This window comes from Sus scrofa, chromosome 15, assembly GCF_000003025.6.
Source record: "Sus scrofa isolate TJ Tabasco breed Duroc chromosome 15, Sscrofa11.1, whole genome shotgun sequence".
Lineage (NCBI taxonomy): Eukaryota > Metazoa > Chordata > Mammalia > Artiodactyla > Suidae > Sus > Sus scrofa.
Genome location: NC_010457.5, coordinates 139905661 through 139917955, shown reverse-complemented (window position 1 = coordinate 139917955; position 12295 = coordinate 139905661). Strand labels below are relative to the sequence as shown.

General features: G+C 63.3%; 1 protein-coding gene across 7 annotated transcripts in view; it reads left to right on the top strand.

Moving 5' to 3' along the window:
- The window catches only part of PASK (PAS domain containing serine/threonine kinase), a 30449-nt gene continuing 18222 nt past the window's right edge, over positions 69 to 12295 (top strand). For 3 of the 7 annotated variants that reach the window (XM_021075709.1, XM_021075708.1, XM_021075713.1), the window contains exons 1-9: positions 2455 to 2826; positions 3704 to 3949; positions 5268 to 5500; positions 5954 to 6124; positions 6758 to 6898; positions 7456 to 7590; positions 8490 to 8750; positions 9500 to 9668; positions 11325 to 11451. In XM_021075709.1, the coding sequence (XP_020931368.1) occupies positions 2610 to 2826; positions 3704 to 3949; positions 5268 to 5500; positions 5954 to 6124; positions 6758 to 6898; positions 7456 to 7590; positions 8490 to 8750; positions 9500 to 9668; positions 11325 to 11451 (1700 nt within the window). In that variant the 5' untranslated portion in view covers positions 2455 to 2609. The other 4 variants (XM_021075710.1, XM_021075712.1, XM_021075711.1 and 1 more) reach the window with 4 other exon arrangements.

Sequence of the window (12295 nt, the reverse complement as noted above, 5' to 3'; positions counted from 1 at the left end):
AATGGAGTCCCACGCGCTTTGCGCGGCCCCAGAGTCTCATGGGAGTTGTAGTCCTCCTGCGAGGCCGCGCCCATCCTCAGCCCCCCCGCAGCCAGCCTCACCTCCCGGCAGGCAGCTGATTAGTGCCGGGGAGGCTCTGGAAGCGAGGAGCGGGAAAAAGGCAGGTGCAGTCGGGGCCGGACGCATGGAGCTGAGCCTGCAGGCGAGCGGGAGGAGTCTGGGAGGCGATCCGCGCTCGTGGGCTGGTGGCTGGATACGGAGGGGCGGGTCCCTGCGTGGGGCTGCAAAGTGAGGGTCAATCGAGTGCGAACCGGCCCCGCTGGGTCTCAGTGGCTGCGTCTGCACAATGGGCAGACTTTGTCCCAACGTCGCTGCGCGGAGTTGGCCCGTGTGAAGGGGCCGCTTCCAGCTAACGCACAGCTCAGTGCGCCTGTACTCGTTCCGGAGCCGGGACCTTCCGCACGCGGGGTTGGAGAGCAGGTCGGGGCCCGGGACGCCGACCCAGCCACTGCGGGCCCCACAGCGCCGTCAGTCCCCGGCCCCGCAGGCAGCATGGGCCGTGAAGGAGCCGCCTTGCGCGCCCTGCCTTCAGGCCGACGCCTGTGGGAGGCAAGCTCCGCTCTGTTCACCGCCTCAATCCTGAGGCCAGAAGCACGGCGTCCGCGGACTGCGCAGGTGGAGGCGCAGCCCCTTTGGCTCCTCCGAGGCGCCGTAGGCCTCCGGTGCGTCCCTAGCAACCGTTGTCGCGCGCGTCTCGGCTCGCTCGCTGGGTCCCGCCCACCGGCGCCAGGGGTTGGCCCGTGGGGACTGCCGTTTGGCGCCGGCCGCCCTGCCATTGGCTGGCGGGGCAGGAGGCGCGGATCGGTTCCTTCTTGGCGGGTGAAGCGAACTCGGCGGGTGACTCTCCGGCCTTCGGTGAGAAGCGTGCGCTGAGAGCCGGCCCGCGCCCCGCGCCGCCCGCCTTCCCTCCGTGCGGTCCGGCCGGCTGGAGGCCCGCTTGCCGCCTTGCGGCCGTTTGCCGCCATCCGCGCCGCGGCAGGTCCTGGGGCCACACGCCCCCCGCACTATCCTCACCCTCGGAGGGGCTGGGTGCCCTCGTCCCCGCTGGAAGGTGGGCCCCGGGAGAACGCGCGGCACGGAGCTCTTCCGCGCAGCGCGGGGTGAAAGCGTGAGCCCGCTACCTCTCTGGCCTTTGTCTTCAACCTGCTCACCCGCGCCTTTTTTTTCTTTCTGGCCGCGCGCACCGCACGCGGAAGTTCCCGGGTCAGGGGTCGAACCCGATTCCGGGCAGTGACAACGCCGCATCCTTAACTGGCTAGACCACCAGAGAGTTCCTACCGTTGATCCCTTCTAGTGTATTTTTCAGTTGCTGTATTCTTTCGTTCTCATTGCTTCTTCCGTGTGCCTTGTAACTCTGGACGTTCTCACGGCGCTCACCTGTTCTCCTGACATCTGTGATCGTTACCTTGGGCTCTCCTATCGCTTAGATGACTTGTCTTCGCTTAGTTTGGTTCTTGCTCTTTCATTTGGAACATTTTCCGCCATCTTCTCATTTTGCCTAATCTCTGTGGTTATCTCTTTGTATGAGGTCGTTTGGTTATGCCCCTCAGCCCTGGGGCAGTGGGCTTTTGTCGGAGGGGTTCTGTGGGCTCAGCAGCGCGCTCCTCTGCGGCCCCCAGAGCCAGATGCTTCAGGCTGTTCCCTATGTGGGCTGTGTGTGCTCTTGCGTCGAGGTGGAGCTGAGGCCCAGCATTGCTGGTATGTGGAACTGGCCCCAGCCCAGCTGGCTGGGAGGCCCAGCCTGGTGAGGTTACTGTGGGCACATTGGTGGGCTGGGCCCAACCCTGGGTGCTTAGAGACCGGGGGAGGCTTCCAGAATGGTGCCTGCCAGCCCTGGTGTCAGCACTGTGGAGCAAGGTTGCAGAAATGGTTGCAGCCAGGGTCCCAGCGGGGGCGAATCCCAGCTGCCTTTCCGGGAGGCTCTCTAGGATCAACGAGTGGGTTGACCGAGGCTCCTTTGAAACCACCGCCTTGGTGCTGGATTTCAGAGCGAGTGAGATGAGGTGCACGGCCACGAGAGCAGGGTCGCCGTTTCCTGCGACCCTCCAGTTGTGCGGGACGTAAAGCCTGCTGGTTTTCAAGCCAGACACGCTTGGGGGCTTGTCTTGCTGGTTCAGGACCCCGAGGCTGGGCAGCCCGATGGGGGACGTGGACCCCTTACTCCGGGGGAGAACCTCTGCTGTTGTGAAATTCCACCCAATTTTGGGTCCCTGATCTAGGGGTGGGGTCCTGACGGCGCTGAATCTCTGCCCCTCCTCCTCTGCGTGGTTGTGGTTCCTTCTTTGTGTTTTCAGTTGTGGCAGGTGTTCCAGCTCTTTCCCGAGGTGGCTGCTCTGTAAGGGGGTAACTGGGGCGCCTTGGGTGGAGGGGGGCTCAGATCCTTCCTTCCACTTTGCCCTCTTAATCCAGGCCTCTCTCTCTCTTTTTTCTGTTTTGCTACTAGGCTGTGTGTGTCTTAAAATTTTTTTATATTTGAAATTGTTTACCTTTTAAACTATCCTGAATATTAACTCTCTGCTTATGTACGTGTCAAATATTTTTTCCAAATTATGACGTTTCATCTTCTCTGTGGTATTTCTTGGGAACAGGTGTTTTCAGCTTTCACATTAGATTTACCTTTCTTACAGCCAGAGCTTTTGGTATCTTGTTTAAGAGAACTCCCGCCCGGGCCGTACGGAAAGCCTTTACAGTTTTCTCCTAAACGAACCAGAGACCCTGTCTTGTTGTCGCTGCATATGCAGAATCACGAGTCCGGCCCACAAACCGGTAACTGTGAAAGGCCCTGACTGTCCTCCTGTCCTGATGCGTCTTTGAAACGACTTTGAAGCCAGGCCCAGACTGTTGGGCCGGCCTCCGCTGGGTTCTGTGCTGGAATGGGCTGGCATGGGAAGGGCCAGCCACCAGGTCTGTGCCATGCTGGGCGGGCAGCCCCGCCTGCCAGGAAGTTTGGTTGACCTCTGCCTTCTCATCGTTGGAGCCAGAGCTGCTCCTTGGCCATTCCCTGGGTCTGTGGGCGAGAACCGATGACAGGAAGAAGACTGTGTGGGCCCAAGAGGGGGGCCGGGAGCTCTGGGGTGCTCTGGAGCGGGGGGGCGGGCTCTGTGGGCACATGGCCCTGGCCACCTCCACCAAGGCTCCTGGCCTGGGCCTCCCAGCAGTGGATCTGTGTCCTGGTGTGAGGCGTCACTGTTGGGAGACTTGGCCAAGAACACGTGGAGCTCTTCTGTGTGGTTTTCTTATGTCTGCATGCGAATCCGCAGGTGTGTAACAGTAAAAAGTCAGAAACCAAAACAGCCCCGCAGTGCCGGGCCCCCTCCTGACTCAGCCCAGGCATCTTTTGTCGGAGGCTCTGTGTATGATTCTGGGTGCAGCTGGCCTGACCCCCAGGTCTGGGGAAGGCCGAGGCTGAGCGGGTCCTTGTGGCCTCCGATGCTTTCTTCCTGACCTGCAGCCCACGCCTCCTCCTCGGCTCCATCCCGCTCGCTTCTGGCTCCCCGATTCCCTTCTTTGTCCCCACCTGCCCTTCTCTGGTCGGCAGGAGGGCCTGCGCTGTGGGCTCTGACCCAGGAGGTCTTTGTGGCCTGAGCTTAACTCAGCCTCAAGCGGGGTTAGTTGCTCAACGGCCTTTGCTCCTGCATCGCAGACGCTGATCGGTGCGCCTCGTTTTCGGCTGGACGGCTGTCCCCCCAGCTCCTGATGGAGGACAGAAGCTCCCCAGCCCTGGAGGAGGACCACAGGCGCCCGGGCGGCCTCTCCGTGCCGGCACCCCCGGAGGACCTGGCTGCGCAGACCACCTCTGAGCCCAGCAAGTCCCTGTCCGCGGCCCGCAGACACCTGAGCAGGAGGAATGGGCTGTCGAAGCTCTGCCAGAGCAGGATGGCACTCTCGGGTAACAGCCCCGCGTGTCGCCGGGGCGAGCAGGCGCGTTGTGTGGGGAGGCTGGGCCTGCTGGGCTCCCTCTGCTTGCTCTGCCCTTGCCGAGAAGAGTCTTCGTGTGGGTGGTGCCTGTGGGACCCCCCTCCTGCTGCATTTGTGCTGCTGAGATTCACGGGTGTGAAACTCTCTTTTTGGCCTGCAGGTTCCCGGGCCAGGATTCTGGCTCAGGGCCGGGATTCTAGCTCAGGGCCGGGATTCTAGCTCAGGGCCGGGATTCTAGCTCAGGGCCGGGATTCTAGCTCGGGCCTGAGGCTCCGCACTGCTGGCAGGGCTGCAGCAAAGCCGACGCGGTCCTGTGTGTTTGCTTCTAAATGTGCTGACGGATGTGCTGAGGCTCGTGCTTTCCTCCTGGAGGCAGACGAGGGGCCGGAGTGGGCTGAGAAATGGGGGTGCCGCTGCCCCCCACCCTCGTTCCTTCTCTGAGTCAGCTGATGGCTGCAGGGCCCATAGCCAGCAGGGGGTGGGGTGGGGTGGGGGGACGGTGTTGCTCTGCCTGGTGGCTCCTCGTTGGAGGGGCCCCTGGGAGGCAGCAGGTGCCTGCTGGAAGCTGGGCAGCCCCGGCCCCTGGGGAAGCCTGCTAGGACAGTGGAGAGATGGCTGGGGCTGGAGGAAAGGGGAGGGAGATGGGCCCTGGTGTCAGGAAGGGAGAGGAGGACGGGGGGCTGGCTGTGTCCAGGGGGCCAACGCCGCGGGAGTGGCCTTGTGAGTGTGCGAGGCTGGCGGCCCACCCCCTTTGGGGAGCCCAGGTTCCAGCCAGGGGCCTTGGCCAGGGAGAGATGGGGACAGAGGCAGAGTGGGCGTCTTAGCACCCGTCCCAAGGCATGAGGGTGGGTTGAACTGAGCTTGGGCTGGCTGCTTGGGGCAGGAGGGCCAGGGCAGATGGCCGTGTGGTTTCTAGCCTCAGAACAGTTGGGGGGAGGGGTCCCGTTAACTGAGGAAGCTGGGAACCCTCTCTGGGGGCTCGGAGGGCAGGGAGGGAGGAGTCACGGTGGCTTGTTTGGATTTGAGCTCCAGGATGGAGCGGACATTGAGCAGGGTGAGGGAGAGGGGAGGAGGCAGGCCTGGGTGGAGGGTGGGTCCCTCAGCACTTCGACCACCTGGTGGTCGTCCAGGTGGGCCCTGGGCACGGTTCGGATGCACACCCAGCCTGCGAGTCAGCGCTGCGGGTCAGTTTCACCTGTGGATCCCTTGCAGGAGTTAGAGGTGAGGGCTGTGTGCTTTGTGTGTTTTAGCTGCATGAATGCTAAAGCATCCCTTGCTCTGCTTTCCAGAAGACGGATGGAGCTCCTACTGTCTGTCATCACTGGCTGCCCAAAACCTCTGCACGAGCAAACTGCACTGCCCGGCCGCCCCGGAGCAGGTGGACCTAGCCAGCCCCCTGGGCAGTGCGTCCTGCTGCTCCCTGCTGCGGGGCTTGCCCTCAGGGTGGTCGGCGCCGCTGTTCCCGGCCCCCGTGTGCAATCCCAACAAGGCCATTTTCACTGTCAACGCCAAGACCACCGAGGTGTGTGCTGCGCTTTGTGACCCAGCGTGAGTTTGGGGTCTTGCCTCCAACCTGTAACCTCAAAGAGAGGAGCTTGAGTGTTTTAGGTGCAGTTAGGGAGACACTTGGTGCTACCCGGAGGGTAGCGAGAAATAGGGGTTTGGGGACCTCCCTGTGCCTCCGCCTGCAGCAGGGGGGGGTCCTCCATTGAGGCGGAGGCTCGTGTTGGCTGGAGCCTTGGCTCGGCTGAAACAGGGCTGGATATGCAGTGTTTTGAGTTCGGTGTGTTTGCATAGTGGGTGTCTATGTGCCAACGGCCGCCACCGTCACATGGGCAGGAGGTATGGCTTCTGCGGCACCACCCGCTGGGGGTTCTTGTTTTCCGGCGGTTGAGACACTGCAGGACCCAGTGGGGAGGACAGGTCTCTGGGCTGTGCCCACTGTGACCTGCGTGCCCCCCCCCGTGACCCTCAGATCCTAGTGGCCAATGACAAAGCTTGCCAGCTCCTGGGGTACAGCAGCCACGACCTAATTGGCCAGAAACTCACGCGCTTCTTCCTGAAGCCGGACTCCCACGTGGTGGAAGCCCTCAGCGAGGAGCACGTGGAGGCCGATGGCCACGCCGCCGTCGTGTTTGGCATGGTGGTGAGTGCGGGCCTCTGGGCTGCCGGCGGGTCATGGTCCCTGTCACTGCGGCGGGCAGGAGGCCTCCTAGAAACAGAATCGGGGCTGCCGTCAGCCCAGCACTCCTTGACGAGGGCGGAGGCCGGACCTGCCCTGGGGGCACCGCAGGCACGCCGGTTCCCGACAAGCCTCCCGATTCTCTCGTGCCCCGTGTGCGTCTCCAGCTTGGCCCTCTTGGCGGTCTCAGAGGGGCCCTGGGACCGCAAGGTTTCGCGGGAGCTCTGGGCCTCCCCGCGTGTGTCCAACCGGGATGCTGACGGGCTGAACTGCGTGGTAGATGCTGAGCCTTGGGCCTCAGGCCCCGAAACGGCTTAGACAGGGTCGGCCACCCCCAGAATCACCCGGCTGAGAGGCTGACCACCTGGAAGAAAATGCGAACACTCAGTCGCCTCGGTGTCCTGCGATACCACCCCCACGTCACTGTGAACCTGAGGGTGGAAGCGTCTCCTCCTCTGACGGAACCTTCCCGCCGAGGTGTGAGGCTGCGTGCCGGAAGCCTCATTCACACTCCGGTTCACTTCCGAGGCCGACGCAGGCGAGCAGAGGTCGGGGCGCCGAGCGCCTTGGCCGGGCTGAGCCGGTCTGTGCCCGCAGGTGGATGTCGTGAGCCGCGGCGGGGACAAGATCCCGGTCTCCGTGTGGATGAAGAGGATGAGGCAGGCGTGCAGCCTCTGCCGCGTGGTCGTGCTGGAGCCCGTGGAGAGGCTCTCGGCCTGGGTGGCTTTCCAGAGCGATGTGAGTTTGTCATCGGTTTCTCAGCGGCACGTGGCTTTGCCACACATCACCTCTGCCAGCGCTTCAGCAAGCTCTGTCCTCCCCTGGGCCTTTGGGCAGCAGGAGGGCACGGGGTCTGGAGGGTTTGCCCCCAGCGGCCCCCCAGCCCTAGCGTGCCCTCGGCAAGGACCCCAGCCTCCCCGAGGCTCTGTCTCCTCCCCTGTAAGAGCGGGCTGTAGCCCTGACCCTCCCAGCACTGCTCTCTCGCTCCCATCCAGTGTCGCCTGTGCGTCCCTCAGCCTGGGGGCTGACACGCAGGCAGTGGGAGTGAAGGCTGGCCGGGTGGCAGGCGGCGGGCCCGCTCTTAGCTGGCCTCTGCAGAAGCCTCAGGAACCCCCAGGAGCTCTGCGGGGGAGGGCGGCCTTCCCAGGGAGGCTCCTCTTTGGCCCCCGGGCCTCGGACAGGGAGCTCGCACCGAGGACCCCGCCCTCAGCCTGGAGACGAGGTTCAGGGAGGTTTGAAGCTGCCCTGCGAGAGACGGTCATCGCAGCGCTTCCAAGGCTGGCTTTTCCTCCAAGGGAGCCGTGACGTCCTGCGACGCTCTCTTTGCCCACCTGCATGGGTTCGCATCCCCGGAGGCGGTGGTCGGGCAGCACCTCGCAGACCTGATTCCTTCCGTGCAGCTGCCGCCTCCTGGCGAGCAGGTCCCCGAGGTAGGACCTCCCCCCTGCACCGTGTGGCCGCTGGAGCCTGTTTATCTGGTGACCCTCAAATTCTTAGACCCAAATCCGTGACCTGGGGATGGAAGCTGGGGTTCCTGACAGCAGGAGTGGCCCCTCCATGGCAGGATGGAACAGGGCCTGCTCAGAGCTCTCTGGGCGCTGGAGTCGTGGCCAGGGTCAGAGCCCTTGTGGCTCCTGGCTGCCCAGCCCTGCCCCCTCCATCCTCTCCCTGAGCTTCTGCCCCGACTCTTTATGGAGCAGTCTGGGGGCCGAGGGGAGCAGGGGGGATGGGCTGGTGGCAGGTCTCCCCCGGGCAGGGGGGACTGCGGGTCTGATAGATGAGGTTCCGGAGGCAGCTTGAGAGGCAGTTGGGGGTCTGGGGCCGGGGTTCCGTCATCAGCTGGATGCTCCCAGCTCCTGGGTATGGAGCCTCCACCCGGGGGAGCGCACTTCCTGGAACCCTCCTGATGTCAGCCACCTGCAAGGCCAGACTGATGGCCGAGTCGGGCTGCAGTCGGCTCGGCTGCTGCAGGAGGCAGGAGACGCCAGCTCACCCGCTGGCCTTCGGCTGCGAGCTGAACCCTCTGAGCTGGTGCTTTGCTGTTTATCCGCTCTTCAGCTCAGCCGGAAGCCTCTGCTCTGCACTTGACTCTCTGGGTCCTCTGTTCTGTCCCAAAGCGGTAGGACCCGTGGCCCCTCAGCTGTGGGAGCCTTGGGGGCTGTGGCCACTCTAGGGACCGTTTAGCAGCCTCTCATGCCCGACTCTGAACGTGGGGGAGGAAGAGCCGCGTGGGCAGCTAGGTGTTCTGGGGATGCTGCCCGCCGGGCATGGCTGGATTCAGATTGAAGCTCGGCCCAGGAGGTGCAGCCCAGGGGCGTGTCTCTTTCAGAGCCTCAGGATTCAGAGGTCTGTGGGGAGAGCCAAGGATGGCACCACCTTCCCTCTGAGCTTGAAGCTGAAGGCGCAGCCCCGCAGCCAGGAGGCCGCAGACGGGGTGGCGGCCCCCGGCGGGGGCTACCGGGCGTCCGTCTGGGTGTTCTCCACCATCAGCGGGCTCATCACCCTCCTGCCGGACGGGACCATCTGCGGCATCAACCACAACTTCGCGCTGATGCTCTTCGGCTACGGGAAGGCCGAGCTCCTGGGCAAGGTGCGCCGCGGGGCGGGCGGGGGGCCCTCCCTGCCTGCGCCTGCTTCTCCGGATCCTGTGGGGGGGGGGCAGCCCCGAGCCTGGGTGCCTTGTGCTCCCCCAGGGGAGGGAGGGGCTGAGCCCCAGGGCCCGCGCGTCAGCCTCAGGCCTGCGGTCCAGGGCTTGTCCCCACCTCCTCCGACTGTCCTGGGCCTGCTGTGAGTCAGGGTTGGAGGAAGGTGTTTCTGTAACTGTCTTCCTCGGACTGGGCCGGGCCCTGAGGGCAGGCGAGCCTCTCAGGCAGCCTGAGGGTGGCCCCCTGGGGTGGTCCCAGCAGGCCTCCTGGGTTCCCGGGAGGGGCCCCGCAGGAAGAAGGGGCTGACACCCGAGTGCCTCCTCTGCCCTGCTCCATGCCCATCGGGTCTGGCTCCTAGATGTCGGTGCAAGGAAGGGAGCGAAGTTTTAATTGAGTGAAGTCAGACCGAGTTCCGCTGAAGTTAATGAAAACACAGCTAGAATGATGTCTGGGCAAGGGCTTTCCACAGGAGCGCTGGGGACACTGGGTCCTTTCAGGGACAGTTTACGATTTCCCTGCCACGCGTCAGAGGGGCTTGGGGTCTGCCAGAAGGGGGTTGACCCGGGGTCCTTCCTGACCTTGTCCAGAGACTTGCTCCTGCGTGCGCATCCTCTGCCCGGCACGGAAGGAGGGGTGGTCCCGGGCTGGGGCGGAGTCTCTGGCTCTGAAGCGCACCTGCGCCTGCGTTTTCTAGAACATCACCGTCCTGATTCCTGGTTTCTACCGCGGCATGGACCTGGCCTGTGACGGCTCCTTACCGCTGCCGGACCTGGCCCCCTGCCTGAGCGCCGGCAGCCAGAGGGGGCTCGGGGAGGCGAGCAGGGACCTCCTGCAGGGCTGGGACCCTGCCGGCACAGCCAAGGGTGAGACCTGGCCGCCCGGCCCCCCCAGCCTACGGGGGGATGGGCTGGAGGTTGGGGGCGTGGGCAGGCCCGCGGGGTGGCCATTGTGGGGCGCCTGTTTGGGTGGGTTTGGTGTTCCCCCCTCTCTCTCATGGGCCTTCAGTGTTCCCCGGGGGATGGGACATTTGCGTGGGTGTCGGGGACGTGTCAGCGCAGAGCGGAGGAAGAAGCCCCCAGGTGAGTCCCTTGGGCCTGTGGCTGGGTCCCCAGCCCTCTCTTCTGCGAGTGAGTCTCCGTAGCTTTACCTGCAGCCGAAGGTGAAACTGATGTGGCATCTCCAACTGATCCCTGGGTTAGACAGTCAGCATTGTTTGTTTAGTTTATTTCCAGTTCTTTTCTTTCCTTTTCTTTTTTTATGGCCGCACCCGTGGTGCATGGAAGTTCCCAGCACAGGGGTTAAATCAGAGCTGCAGCTGCCGGCCTGCACCACAGCCACAGCCATGCAGGATCTGAGCCATGACCGTGACTCACACCACAGCTCACAGCAATGCCAGATCCTTAACCCACCGAGCGAGGTCAGGGATTGAACCTGCCTGCGTCCTCACGGATGCTGGTTGGGTTCTTTACTGCTGAGCCACAGCGAGAACTCCTATTTCCAGTACTTTTAGCTTAACATTTGAAGTTATTCCAACAGACACCCTGAGCCCCATGCCGTGTGGTTGTAGGCACAGCACGTAGCTCATGCTGGAGTCCCTGGGGACAGAGCCTGGCTCATGCCCCCCCCCCCAGGTGCCCGCAGCTCTGTGCCCGTGGTGTGTCACCTGAGGGCGTGTGTGGAGGCTGTGTAAGTGGGTTTGACACAGTCGCTGAGGGAAAGTGTGCCTGTCCAGGGTCTGACTGTTGGGCAGTGCCCAGTCTTCTGGCCCCCGCATCCTCCCCCCCACACCGTGTGTGACCCACGCCTGTGGCTGGGAGGCACGGCTCACGCCCCCCAGTGGCACTTTGGGGACATTAGCCGTTTAATGGCACTGGTTTGCTTTAAAGGATGCTTTGTTAGGATCTTGCCTCTCTCACCCCTTTTCTTAATGTGGGCTTTCTGTTGCTGTTTCTGGGTTTTTCTGTCTGCAAAGACTCTTTTTTTTCAAGGTTTTTTTCTCTACCACTGATATATTTGCTTTCCTCTATTTCCACAACTCCCAGTTCTCCCCAGTGCATGTGTGTGTGGGGGGTGGGGGTCACTAAAGTTCTGGCCCTCTGTCCCCAGGGCGCATCTGGGGAAGTGTTTCTGGGCGCGAGTTGACAGTGCTGCCCGTCCGGCCCGCCCATTCCCGTCAGCTGGGGTGTGTGTGTGGGGGGCTTGGTGCAGGATTTTTTCTGAGAGCCTCCCGGGTCCGGGCTCTAGCAAGGACAGTCCCTCCTCTGGCCGTGGAACCTGTGCTGTCCTGGGCCTTTGTAGGCTGACAGGTGCTTCTGGCCTCCTGAAGCTTGGGGGAGGCAGCTGACATGGGCCCAGGATGAAGCAGGGGGACCCGGTGCCTGTGGCGTCGGGGGCTGTGCATCCGGGACGTGCTGTGGCCGTGGGGCCGACAGCACCGAGGCCAGGTCGGCCCCTCACCCGGCTCTCGAGTCACGGGAGTGAGGAGGTTGTTTTACACTCTCTTCTGCCCTCCCTGCTAGATCCAGGGGAGGACGCGGAGACCACAGACGCAGCGCAGAGCCGAGGCGCTTCCCCGGGGGCCTGGGCCCATGCGGACGCCGGAGGCCGCCCCCCCACCGCCGCCCTGCAGGCGCTGCCCACGCTGGGGTAGGTGCTTGGTCGAGGGGGGTGCAGGCGTGCGGAAGGCGAGGCCGGGGGCAGGGAGGCGTGCCCTGCAGAGGTGCTCCGTCCTTGGTGATGACCGCGGCCATGCTGGCCCCCGTCCCTCTTGATGCGCTGCTTCTCCTGTGTCGCCGGCCTGGTCCCTGGCAGCCCCTGAGAGACGGGCGCTGTTTTATGCGTAAGGACGTGTTTAGGTAGGTTCCCGGGAACTGATGGAAGTGTGGTTTTCTCAGTTTGGAGAGCATTTGAGTCTGTGGTTTTAAACAGTGAAGTGTTCTCTTTAGAGGATTTGAGGACATACGTACAGGAAGCTTAGAGGAGCAGAAGGCCCCCTTGCTCGGCTATCACAGGCCCGCCGTGCACGGCATCTGGGTGTGTTTCCGACAGTTTCTCTTTTTAATTTTCTTTTTTTGTCGTTTTGCCATTTCTAGGGCTGCTCCCGTGGCACATGGAGGTTCCCAGGCTAGGGGTCGAATTGGAGCTGTAGCCACCAGCCTACGCCAGAGCCACAGCAAGGTGGGATCCGAGCCGCGTCTGCAACCTCCACCACAGCTCACGGCAATGCCAGATCTTTAACCCACGGAGCAAGGGCAGGGATCGAACCCGCCACCTCATGGTTCCTAGTCGGATTCGTTAACCACTGCGCCACGGCGGGAACTGGTTTCTCTTTTTAAAAACGTCTCTGGGACACATGGCGTCCAGTCACGTGCCCACCTTGGGGGCCTTTCCCCTCCCAGTCCCCGCATGTCCCCACCGCCCTGCGGGCAGAGCCTGACCTGTGCCCTCCTCACCTCCGGCCGCTTCTGCTCCCGGTTGTGTGGGGTGTGCT